Source organism: Callospermophilus lateralis, chromosome 5 (assembly GCF_048772815.1).
Source record: "Callospermophilus lateralis isolate mCalLat2 chromosome 5, mCalLat2.hap1, whole genome shotgun sequence".
NCBI lineage: Eukaryota > Metazoa > Chordata > Mammalia > Rodentia > Sciuridae > Callospermophilus > Callospermophilus lateralis.
Genome location: NC_135309.1, coordinates 148,023,979 through 148,036,013, shown reverse-complemented (window position 1 = coordinate 148,036,013; position 12,035 = coordinate 148,023,979). Strand labels below are relative to the sequence as shown.

General features: G+C 37.6%; 1 protein-coding gene across 3 annotated transcripts in view; it reads left to right on the top strand.

Annotated features, from left to right (window-relative positions):
- The window catches only part of Lifr (LIF receptor subunit alpha), a 73,910-nt gene extending 64,025 nt beyond the window's left edge, over positions 1-9,885 (top strand). For all 3 annotated transcript variants that reach the window (XM_077109489.1, XM_076857393.2, XM_076857394.2), the window contains 3 exons: positions 330-423; positions 2,335-2,413; positions 2,829-9,885. In XM_077109489.1, coding sequence (XP_076965604.1) covers positions 330-423; positions 2,335-2,413; positions 2,829-3,452 — 797 coding nt within the window. In that variant the 3' untranslated portion in view covers positions 3,453-9,885. The remainder of the gene's footprint in view (positions 1-329; positions 424-2,334; positions 2,414-2,828) is intronic.
- Positions 9,886-12,035: the final 2,150 nt, after the last annotated feature.

The following is a 12,035-nucleotide window of genomic DNA, read 5'->3' as shown; positions in this document are numbered from 1 at the left end:
TTCTGATTGGAGACTTGCGGTGGGAGGGGTGTGATAAAGCTTCCTGCAGTACCCAGGACAGTCCTCACCACATCCCCCTCCAACCACAGGAATACCTGGCCCCCATCTTAGTAGTGTCAGGATTGAGAAGTTCTGTTCCAAAGAATTAAAAATTATAATAATACTTGGAAGATTTAAAGGTGATATTTTTAATAGTTTTTCAGAGTCCCTGGAGCCATTAAGTTTTTTTTTCTTTTCAAATAATTCTAACATAAGTATCTTCTAATCAAGTTTATTGTACACTTGATGCTAAAATGGTGATTTTTATTGTTTGCAACATTCTCTTTCAGCTGTGGGATTGATTATTGCCATTCTCATCCCTGTGGCAGTGGCTGTCCTTGTTGGTGTAGTAACAAGCATCCTTTGCTATCGGAAACGAGAATGGTAATGGCACCTGCTTTTACTCTGTTTTGTTTTTCGGGGATTGATTATTCATTTGTATTACAAAATAAGTACATCTTTATAGTTGTATGAGTTAGTAGTAGTGTATATTTTGTTTAGTCAGATTTAATGTGGACTTTAATTAATAAGCAAGAACATGACATTCTATTTAAAAGTTTTAAAGTTAATAGAGTAAAAGTATAAATTTTCCCCTATTCTTACTTATAATTTAAGGTAATGGCAATTGTGCTAGAATAAATTAAAATATATATGTACATATATATGTACACACAAATATATACATATATGTACACAAATATATATCAGACATAAGTATTACAACAGGCATCTTCAGGATAAAATGAGATTTAATGATTAAGGTCTCACTTGTCCTGGTAACCTATTTAGAAAATCTGGTCATCGTGGTCCCTCACTCCTTTGTGCACCAGGCATGGCTCCCCTTCCATGTGAAGGGGGAGATAGTGATGAGCAAAACAGACCTGGTCCTTACAGAGCTCTCCCGTAATGAGGAAAAGGGACAGTGAGCCACGAGTGTTCAGTGACCATGTGCTTGCAAAGTGTGGGTGGGTACTAGGAAGGGGGGGAACAGGGAGCCACAGGGAGACTGCTCCCAGGAGAGTCTGGGAGGTGAAAAGAACATTCCAGACAAAGAGAATGGCTTCTACGAATCCTGAAATTGTGAGTGAACTGACGAGAGCTGAGGTGAGGAGGGGTGAGGTGGGCAGAGGCTCAGAGGAGATATGGCACATACTTGGTTAACTGGCAGGAGCTGTCCTGGGTGTGGGTCAGATGGCTGTAAGCTGCATTCATACAGAGAAAAGTCCTCACTTTCTAAAACAATTATCAGTTCTGACGAAGAAGAGAATGTATTCTAGCAATTCTGGCTTCTAAATCAAAATAATTATAGTTATAGAACTGTAGCCCAATTTTGATAGCCATATTCTTGTTACCAAAAATCACATTTTAAAAATAGTTATTGTAACACTAAAAAATAAAAAAGAGACAAAGTAAGAAGGATGGTTAGAAGTTAGAACATTTCAGACTCACATTAACAGTTCTTTTTCTTGCAGGAATTTCAATAAAGTTCTTGTTAATTGCTTTAACTCTAAAATCTAATATGACACTGAGCAAATCTCTCTCTCTTTTTTCTTTTTTTTGCATTCAGTTTTTACCCACAACTAATAGGCTTTCTCTTTCTTGGCATGACAGTTGACGTACTTGGGACACATGGTTTTACCTGCCTGCTCCTGTTGTTAAGCACCATGGTAAAGCAGTAATGCAGCACCATAGTTGTGCCTGCATAGTCCTGTGGTGAGCAGGAGAGACCTGTGCAGACCTGTTCCCCAAGTGATCGATCCTGCTTAAGCCAGTTTGCAGTCTGAAAATTATGGTTGTATGGACAATGTCTGTATTTTACTTTGGATATAATGGCACAGTCACCATTTTAATAATTTGCTTTCCATTTTCATGATAAGATACTATAGTTCTAGGAATAAAATTATTATTTATACTTTTCAATTTGGAACCTGGTATAGAAAACTGTAGTGAATGATCACATGTTTTTATCTCAGGTTTTCATTAAAATATTGATATGAAATGTCAAAATAAGCCAAGCCAGGTGTGGCAGCACATGCTTGTAATCCCAGCTACTTGGGGGACTAATGCAAGAGGATCACAAGTTTGAGGCTGGCCTCAGCAACTTAGTGTGACCCTGTATCAAAAATAAAATACAGAGCTGGAGATGAAGCTCAGTAGTAGAGCTCTTGCCTAGTGTATACAAAGCCCTGGGTTCATTTTCCAGCATCACGAAAAATAAATAAGCCTTATGACTTATTTGTTATATGATTCATACTTTTTACTTATTAAATATATTTAATTATTCTTTATTTAAAGGATTAAAGAAACCTTCTACCCTGATATCCCAAACCCGGAAAATTGTAAAGCATTGCAATTTCAAAAGAGTGTCTGTGAGGTAATCTTTTATTTTCTTAAATTTGTCTTTGAAATATTGGCTTTCTTTCATCTTTTGTGAAAAGTTTGTAACCTGCAGATGTAAAAAGTATGGAGAAAATAGCATTTTTTAACGTGTGTTTCTAAAATTATTAGTCTCGTACTGTTTATACTGTGCCCTTTTTTTCCACTACTATTAATAGCAATGGGAAATACTAATGTGGACAAAACAGTGACTTTGCTCTGTTTGCGCACTACAGAGTATCAGAGGCAATGTTTATAAGCAGATGTGAAAAAATAAATATGCCCTTTTTGTAGGAGAAGCATTGCAGTAGCATTTAGAGCTGTTCTTTTTTTTTTTTTTAAGAGAGAGAGAGAATTTTTTTAATATTTATTTTAGAGCTGTTCTTAATCACTGTTTGAAAATTTATTTCTAGGGAAGCAGTGCTCTTAAAACATTGGAAATGAATCCTTGTACTCCAAATAATGTTGAGGTTCTGGAGACTCGATCAACAGTTCCTAAAATAGAAGATACAGAAATCATTTCTCCAGTAGCCGAGCGTCCTGATGATAGCTCTGATGTGGAACCTGAAAACCATGTGGTCGTGTCCTACTGTCCTCCCATCATCGAGGAGGAGCTGCCAAACCTGGCAGTGGATGAAGCTGGAGGGACCGCGCAAGTCGTTTACATTGACGTTCAGTCCATGTACCAGCCTCAGGCCAAACCAGAGGAGGAACAAGACACTGACCCTGTGGTGGGGGCAGGCTATAAGCCCCAAATGCGCCTCCCCATTAACTCTGCTGCAGAGGCCACAGCTGCAGGAGATGGGGTGGATAAGACTGCAGGCTATCGGCCTCAGGCAAATGTAAACACTTGGAACTTAGTCTCCCCAGACTCCCCTCGATCCACAGACAGTAACAGTGAAATCGTCTCTTTTGGAAGTCCATGCTCCATCAACTCCCGACAATTTTTGATTCCCCCTAAAGATGAAGACTCTCCTAAATCTAATGGAGGGGGGTGGTCCTTTACAAACTTTTTTCAGAACAAACCAAATGATTAGCAGTGTCACCCTGTCACTTCAGTCTGCCATCTCGATAAGCTCTTACTGCCTGCGTTGCCTCAGCAGCGCTGGGCGTTCTCGGAGGGACCTGTGAAGCATTGGAGCCAAGTGAACTTCACCACGTGCAGGTTATACTAGGAGTGTGCATGTGCTTTTGATGCCGTCCAAAAGCCAAAGTACGTGACTCAGAATCCTCAACCCACAACACTCAAGATTCAGAGCTATTGGTGTTTGAGCCAAAGAATTTCCCCTTTAAGAGGCATTTATTTCCAGGCAAATGCTATAAGCAGAACAAATCCCACAGCACCTGTTTTCTGTTGTTAATGGTTTTCTTGTATGTATGCTTGTGGAATTACAAGGGGGATTTGCAGGCATGGGAGAAAAATGTCATAGTCACATATTTGCCTGACATTTACTCCATTTTAGAGGGCAACCAAGCACAGAATTTTAAACTTTTAAGATGATTCTCCTCTATCCACAGCATTTACAAAAGTTAATATAATTTTTAAAGTAGCATCAGCTATTTAGTGTTCTGTTTGATAAAGAGTGCTGATTTCTGTGCCTACTGTATAATGGTTATCAAACAGTTGTCTCAGGGGTGCAAACTTGGAAAACAAGTGTGACACACTGACCAGCCTGAATCAGAATCACGTTTCCTTGCTTTGGTAGGTTTTTCAAACCTTTCCATTGTTTTTTTAGCTTTCATGCTAGCTTCCGTTACTGCAGTTGGTTACCCTGATATTTGAAACTTAAATTTCTAGGCCTATAGATCCAAGTGGGTTTTTTTTAAATCCATTTTATTTTGTGATACAGTGTCAGCTTTATATGAGTAAATTAAATATTATTCATAAGCATATAATTCCAATGATTTACTATGTGAGATGACTACTAAGCAATATCTAGCGGCATTACTGGCCATGTAGCTCTGATTGGCTTTGGTTCCCCCCTGAAAAGACCATGCCCTTGAGCCCAGTCATCAGGCAGTGGTGTTCTTTGGCGCTTCCCAGCAGGTTTTCCTCCCCCTCATCTGTCAGATCTCTCCCCCTGCTCATAAGCAGTTATCAGCCCAGACTATCAGATCTAGTCCTGAAGTGGTTAAGTTTAAAACTAAAATGAGAATGCTTCTTTCAGGAACAGTAAAGGGCTACGTCATGTGGAAGGTCATAAAGTCCATTTGAATCAGTGCACGTACCTACAGCACAGGTGCAGTGGTTGCTTGGAGAACCTTGCAGAGGTGCATCTTGAGCTCAGGTGTGCTCTGCCCATCCTGATTCCTTATCAGGGATGTTCTGGAGTGTGTGTGTTCCTAGCAAAGCAGAGTGCAAAACGAAAAAGCCCGTTGTGTGTTTTCCCTGTCCTCTGGTTGTCTATGTATTTTGTCATTTGATAGTTAATGCAGAAGTACTTGAAGATTTGAAACATCGAATTTAGTTAAGATAGGCTTGTTTTGTATCATCTGAAGTTCTGCAATGTATACCCAAATAATGGAGCAATTATTATTAGTTTTAGCTCTTACTGTATCTTTTTTGAAACCATGTTGTAGAGAAAGAACACAGGGTGACAAGGGACAAAATCTATTTAGGTACTCAGTTTATGAATCCTTCTTTTAACTTCTAGAATTAAACTAAATTCTGAGCTTCTTGATATGTGGAATGAAATATAATTATACACATGCCTAGTGTATTACAACTATATAATAGCTCATATAAATTTTTAATAATGAAAAATATACCAAACCAGAGCCATCCCTAAAGAGTTTCCTCGTCTTCCTCTGTATCCTCTTTAGCTCCTTCCTGTAACTCCTGCCTCTTCCAAGCCCCTTCAGAGCTTGGCATCACCCTGCTCCATTTGCCCTCAACTCGTGCTGGGTCCCTATGGAAACTTGCCAAGTCCTGTGTTCCATCTCTGTAGGACAAGACAAGGACTGGCTGAGGTGAAGGCTTGTCGGTCTCAACCACACTAACCTGAGAACACAAAAAGGTCAGGGGAGATGGGACCTGTCCTGAAGAGGTGTGCCTTCCATCTGCACCCTTTCTGATCTGTCTCGCCTCACTTGTGTGGCAGATGGCAAATACCATTAGGGCTCTTGAGTCCAGGACTTCACTGTATGAAGAAGGTTCAGAGTGCTGTTCGCCTCTCCCCGCCTTTGGAGTTCTATACCCTGGGATCCACAGGGTAAAGAGAAGCAGAGGAACGTGCTCGCAGCCTGGGCGGGCTGCCTGTAGCTTGCTCTGAGCTTGGCAGTTTGTTATTGCCCATTCTTGCCACAACTCTGGTGTGGGAGGAGCCTCAGCACTGGGGTGGGGGTTGGGAAGAAGACACCTACTGTCACCTATCCAGTGTTAGAGACACTGGTAAATCTGCACACACATATGTATTAAAACTATACAGTCAGTTCTGGGACCGTGTGTGTGTGCAGGGTGCTCTAATAGTGGTCCTGCTCTGTCTAGATTAGTTACTTCTCCCTTGGGGAGCAGATTAAGACCTAGTTAGGGGAAGGCTACATGTGGTTCTTCCAGCTCTTCCTAACTGGGGAAAAAGGCAGCAGGAAGGCCCTCTGTCCTAGCAAAAGCCCCATCATCTGTTAGAAAATTCTAAATATCTAAACTAAAATCATGTTCCATTACATCGGTGGACTAGAACTGCATATAGGGCACATTGTCAGCTGTTTTATAAGCCAACTTCAAGCATCCCTTGTGAGAGGTGGAGATTCTAGGGGTCATTATAACTCTTGTTTCTTTCATGAGTGGCCATTTGAAATAATATTTAATGTAAAAATATTCTTGGATACTAAACTAGGCCTTTGACCTGGATAGACTATTTGAGTGATATATTGTATGGAGTAGTTCACGTGTGCTGTCATCAGCTTGCTGCACCTGTACAGCCCTGGACCTGGGATCGGGGCCCCTGAATGTCTGCATACTTGAGTTGTGTGTTTCTGGGCTGTGTGATAGAGATGCTTTGTTCCTGCAGCTGGAAACAGAAGCAGCCATTCATTGAAAAGTTTAAGGGAGGAAATCTCAGCCTCATTTTCCACACCAGCATTACTTTCACGGCTCATGGATCTGAAGGATTGCATTTAGAACATGTAGTACTGTTGCCCTCGGAAACTGTGGCAAAAAGTCACATTCTCAAAACTTCATGCAAGTTGTATTCTTGTCGGAAATCAGTCCTGCAATTTCTTAATCGCCTTCACACTGTCCGTATTTAAAGCTACAGTCCTTTCTGTAAATGAATAATTAAGTGGAATTTGGTGAAGGAAACTAGAGACTTGTTTTCTTCCAAAGAGAATTGGAAATCAGTTTTATGGGTATTTTGAAATTAAAGTACCCTTTAACTTGTCATTATTCAAAAAGTGTTATCTCAAAAGTTTTCTACTGCTCAGGCACATATTCTGATAAAACCTTTTTGTTTGTTTACACTAAGATAATTTTTGCTGTTTTCCTGTTTTGGACTTTGTTAAAATTTGTATGCTTTTTATAACATGCCTTTTTAATTTCAGTTTTTAAAATTGGGCCTCTTAGGTGTAAAACATGGGAAGAATCATTAGCCACCAAGAATAGGCACACAGCAAAAATTCAGTGACTCACTTTTTGTTGACTGAACCCTATCCCTGAGTGTTGCAAATTCAACAGAGTTCTGCTAGAGTGGTATATATCAGAATTTAGCTGTGTGAATCTAAAACTGTTGGCTCAAAGATTTAATCTACTGTAAAAGCATGAGCATACTTTGAAAACTTTAAAAGACTCATGCATCATACATGTTACTAGATAGCTTATTCATAATTTTAGCTCTTCAAGGTTTGTTTTTATTTAAAGGGTACAGAGTTTGGGACATGTTTGTACCAACTCAGCATGTGTCCTGGCCAGCAACACTGTACATGAGAGCTTAGATGATTAATATATGAACTCATTTTCTTGATAAAATATTTCTTCAGAACATTTCTTTTAAACTAAGATTTTCTGCCAAAATAAAGTTTTGTAGTATCACACATATCTGATCTTTTGTATCTTGCAGAAAATTTTTTTACAGAGGAAAATGACTTGTGGCCAAACTTTCAGGATACTTGTCTTTTAGGCATAGCTTAAATTAATTGACAATCTCTTGGTTTGAATTTGGTTTATTTATATCTTCATGGATTGTATGTCAGCCCTGTTAATAATATTTAAGCCTCCTGTTTTGCCAAGGTGGTTAGATTTTTATTTCTTTCCAGTTAAGTTCTTTTGTCTTAACCATTACATGATTGTGTTCGTGCTAATTATTTTTAATGCCAGATTAGGTGATAAAGAACATTATTCAATTAATTGGCTTACATTTTCAGGGGGTATTGTATATGGTAGTTTCAAGGTATGTGATTTCGTCTAGAATATATCCACATGCTTATAATTATGGTTTCAGTTCATGACAGGATTCTCTTTTACCTCTGAGTAGTATTTGTTTCTCCCTGAATTGGGAATGTTAATATTTTGAATTATAAGTGTCCAAATTATGAACAGAATTTACCTAAGCCAGACAAATTCTCTGCTACATTTGTATAATTTAAAAAAATCTTTTATGAGGAAACCCTCTGAATGTTTTTATTCGTAAGTGTCTAGCTGAAAACCATGGAAACAGTAAATCAAAAAGCACTTATTTGTAAGTAAACCGGCAACTGCTGGAACATTAATCTGATATAAAGCAGTAATAACCTATATTACTTGTGAGTTTCTGGACCCGAATACCTTAAAAACCAAAAGATGTGAATGAGAAAATAAATGTCTAATTGATAAGGAAATTATTTTTATTCCATTTACATGTGTCTCCTAAGATGGTTTTCACAATAGCCAGTCAAACTTAAAAATAAACAAAAATTAACAACATAGATTTTTTTTTAATGCTACACTTAAGTCTAAAGTACTTTGTATATCTTATGGAATGGCTCACTTAAGTTTGCTGTGTTTCTTTATACATTTAAAATGTCCTTTTCTATAGAGTTCTTCCCATTTAAATGGATATCTTTCAACTTCTGAACTTTTTTTCCTGAGCATTCCAGTGGTGCATTTTAGAAGAACACAAACTTTCTAGGTGGAAATACAGTTTTCCTTAAATCACAAACAAGTTAGCTGTTAGGTTTAACATTATTTGTATTAGTGTTTTTGCAGTTGATCATAGAAAAGAGTTCTGAATAATGGTTTTTCTAAGATTTTTTTCAAATGTCTTCCTCAAGTTTGATCCAGTTACTTTCTCACATATTTTTAAACATATCATAAGCAATGGTTCCTTCAACTTATTTTTTTCTTCCAATATAATACTTAGGAAAAATATTAATTACATTTTAAATAGTAGAAGACACACAAAAAGAAATCCTTTTAAGTTCATTGTTGCCGAGGGTAGGTATTTTGTGGTTTCCTGGAATTTGTTATATCCTGTTGTTTTCTTCAAAAGGAGCATAACTTTTTCTTAAATACATTTCAATTCATAATTGCTTGGAAAAGATTGTCCTGTATAGAAAGATAGACATCCTAATTTGGAGACAGTACTACCTTAAATGCTTGCTCAAAGGTAAAAATAAGTCATTTAAAAATACTCCATGTACCTTGTAAGAATGTTTGTTTTACCATTTCTTCTCCCGTCAACTGGCCATAAGTCAACATCCTTATTTCACTAGGAAGTTACTTTACAACACTAGGAAATTTTTTACTTTCAAAACTGCATTATAGTGAATTACTGTTTACAAAATACACATACTGTGAACAGATACAAGTTATCTTTTATAAGGTTTGTAGAATGAGTGTTTTTTTTTTAAAGGTGGTGTTATGTTACATATTTTTAGTTTTTTATAAATACTAGTAACTGTTTACTAACTTCTGTTTGGTCAGGTGTGTGTAAATGTAGCTGAAGGAAGATAGAAACTGCATCTCCAAAACTGTTCCCTTTTTAATTTCTTAAACGTTACCATTAGGACATTTTTTTTTAAAACACAAATAATTAATTGTGATGTGCTGTACCTAAAATCATGTGTAATCATATAAGGAAACATTTAAATGTACGTATACAGGAAATAAACTATAGATCAAAGTATATCTGAATGATTCACTCGGAATGGGAATTCTTTAGTATGAAATAAAACAATTCCACTTAACAGAGATGACAGCTGAAGTATTCCTTGCCTTGTGGAAATGTGAATATTATGTTCTGATAGAATGGGAAATTTGGACATTTTGTATCATCATATAATTTCAGAATTTAGTTTCCATATCTTTTGGAAAACATGATTATAGTAAGAACTTAGAATATAAATGAACTATTACTAAGATGCCATAAATATAAAACTAGTACGCTCGGCTGTTAACTCTAAAGATGTTACTTATGTCTGTTTTTAAAACATGCATGTATTTAACAATTTTATCATAGTATTGTCATGGAAAAAATAAATATATTTTCTTACATCTTACCCTGACAGATTTGGATATTATTGGTTTGGGGTTTTTGTTTGTTTCCTCGTGTTTTAAGCACTTAGGAAAAGTGACCTTTGCTTTTTTGTATTTTTTGTGTTATGTCCCATAAGAATTAACAGTGGTTTTGAAGTAATCATGTAGAGCTACAGCTGTATTTTTTAATATTCAAAGCCACTGCTTTGGTATTGGTATGACCTTCCATCTGTTACCATTTAGTCAGTATTCTATTTACCAGAGAAGTTAGCATAACAATAACCAAGTACTGGTAACCCAGCATTAGCCAATATGTCATACATACAGGCCCTTAAAAGTATGATTTTTAATTTTTTTTCTCCAAAGATAGCCTAAACAATTGTGGAGATTCTGGGAAGAGGTCACAATTTCACTTCAACTTACTGAGTTTGGAAACACAGTAATTGATTTAGCAAAACCTCGGTAATTTTAAAATATAAAATGATCTTAAATGGAAGTTCATAAAGGGAGAAATGAAGCCCTTCTTCATTTGCAGCTCAGCCTTACCAAGACCAACAACTAAAACATGAATGAGCCTGAGTTTAACCTGCAGAAATGGCAGACAAGTTATAAATTAATTGTGAAACACATGGTAGTGTTTAAATGCCAGAAAAACTCCTACATGTGCTCTGTTCTATGGGGAGTTCTCGGTGTATAACTTGTTTTCCAGGTGGTGGATTTTTGAGCCAAAATGTATAGCACCGTCAACCCCAAGAACATTGAGAAGGCCAAAAAGAGAAGTATGATGTGATTATTAAGAAAAGAAAAAACAAATCGAATTTTTTTTTAAATATGCAGTATTCAGCATCACATTAAAATGTTAGCAATAGAAGAATTCATTCTGAAGGGCCTGTTAATTTACTCCATTCATCTTTCCCTAGAGTGGACAAGAGTAAAACTGATTTTTAAATATTTAGTCTCCAAGATCTAGGAAGTTTGAGGTAGCAAGAGATGTCTTGAACTGATTTGGGAGTAAGTTAGGATTAAATTTGGGATTAAATTTAATTTTTATCCCTGGATGATTAATCTCTTGATTATGGAGACAAGAAAAGCATTTCAATATTATGCTGCCAAGTGGAAATAATGTTAAATTGAGTGCAATCCCAAGTGGGCCTCTTATACTTATGTCTCTAAATACTTGAATGGTGAGAAAGAATGTCAAGTTCCAGCTCAAATTTAAATCACATCTCTCCTCTTGCCCTTGTGGGAGCCAGTTTCTCTCTTCCTATCTCCAGAGGCACTGGCACCCCTCACCCACGTCTTTTCTGAGTTGATGTATCCAGAGGAAGTAGTATGGAGAGCAGATGGGCCCCCTGGTCCCAAATCACTCATTTGACAGTGCAGAAAAAACATCCCCTTCAGAAACAACCTAGAGGCCAAGTTTTTCGGTATCCAAAGTTGCTTCCTCTGCTAACAGATGCCAGGTATCACATTCTTCCCGCTCCTGAAAGTCAGGTGGGTTCTGATTTCACCATCACATGGGCCACCTTGGGAGGGACTCTACCTGTTTCTCCGCCCTCATCTCTGGAACACTGTTCTTAGTGCCTACCTTTGCCAGAGAGTTGGCGGGGGGGGGGGGGGTGGATTACAGACAGTGCACAGTGCTCCCCACTGGACAGATACCTGATTGTGACATTTATGTCCATCCTGTGAAACCTCAGGAACACCACAGACCTTCAGATCAGCACCATAAAGGTGTAAATACCTGCAAACCAATTTAGACATACCTTAGATTCTATGGTTCCATTGCAAAGGAGTGGCATAGCACACAGCAAAAGGCCTATTAGGTGACCCCTGGCATCTGTCCCCACAGGGCTGAAGGCTGGAGTCTACATTCCTCACTTAGGTCTCAGCTGAGCATGGCTGGCTCAGAGAAGCCTTTTCCAGTGCCCTCATGGTCTCAGGCCTTTAGCAGCCTTCTATCTCCCCACAGCACCATGCACCATTCTGAAGCTTTATTTAGAAATTAGAATTGAAGGGTATCTGTCACAAACATTCATGGAGTTTGACACAATATCTGCCGTGTGTCAGGTGCTTAAAATTTTTTTTTAATGTGTTTTGAAAAAAGATAAGTGATCTAACATTTTCTGGTTATTAGAAAAATTGTAAGAAATACTCTCCAACTATGGAAAGA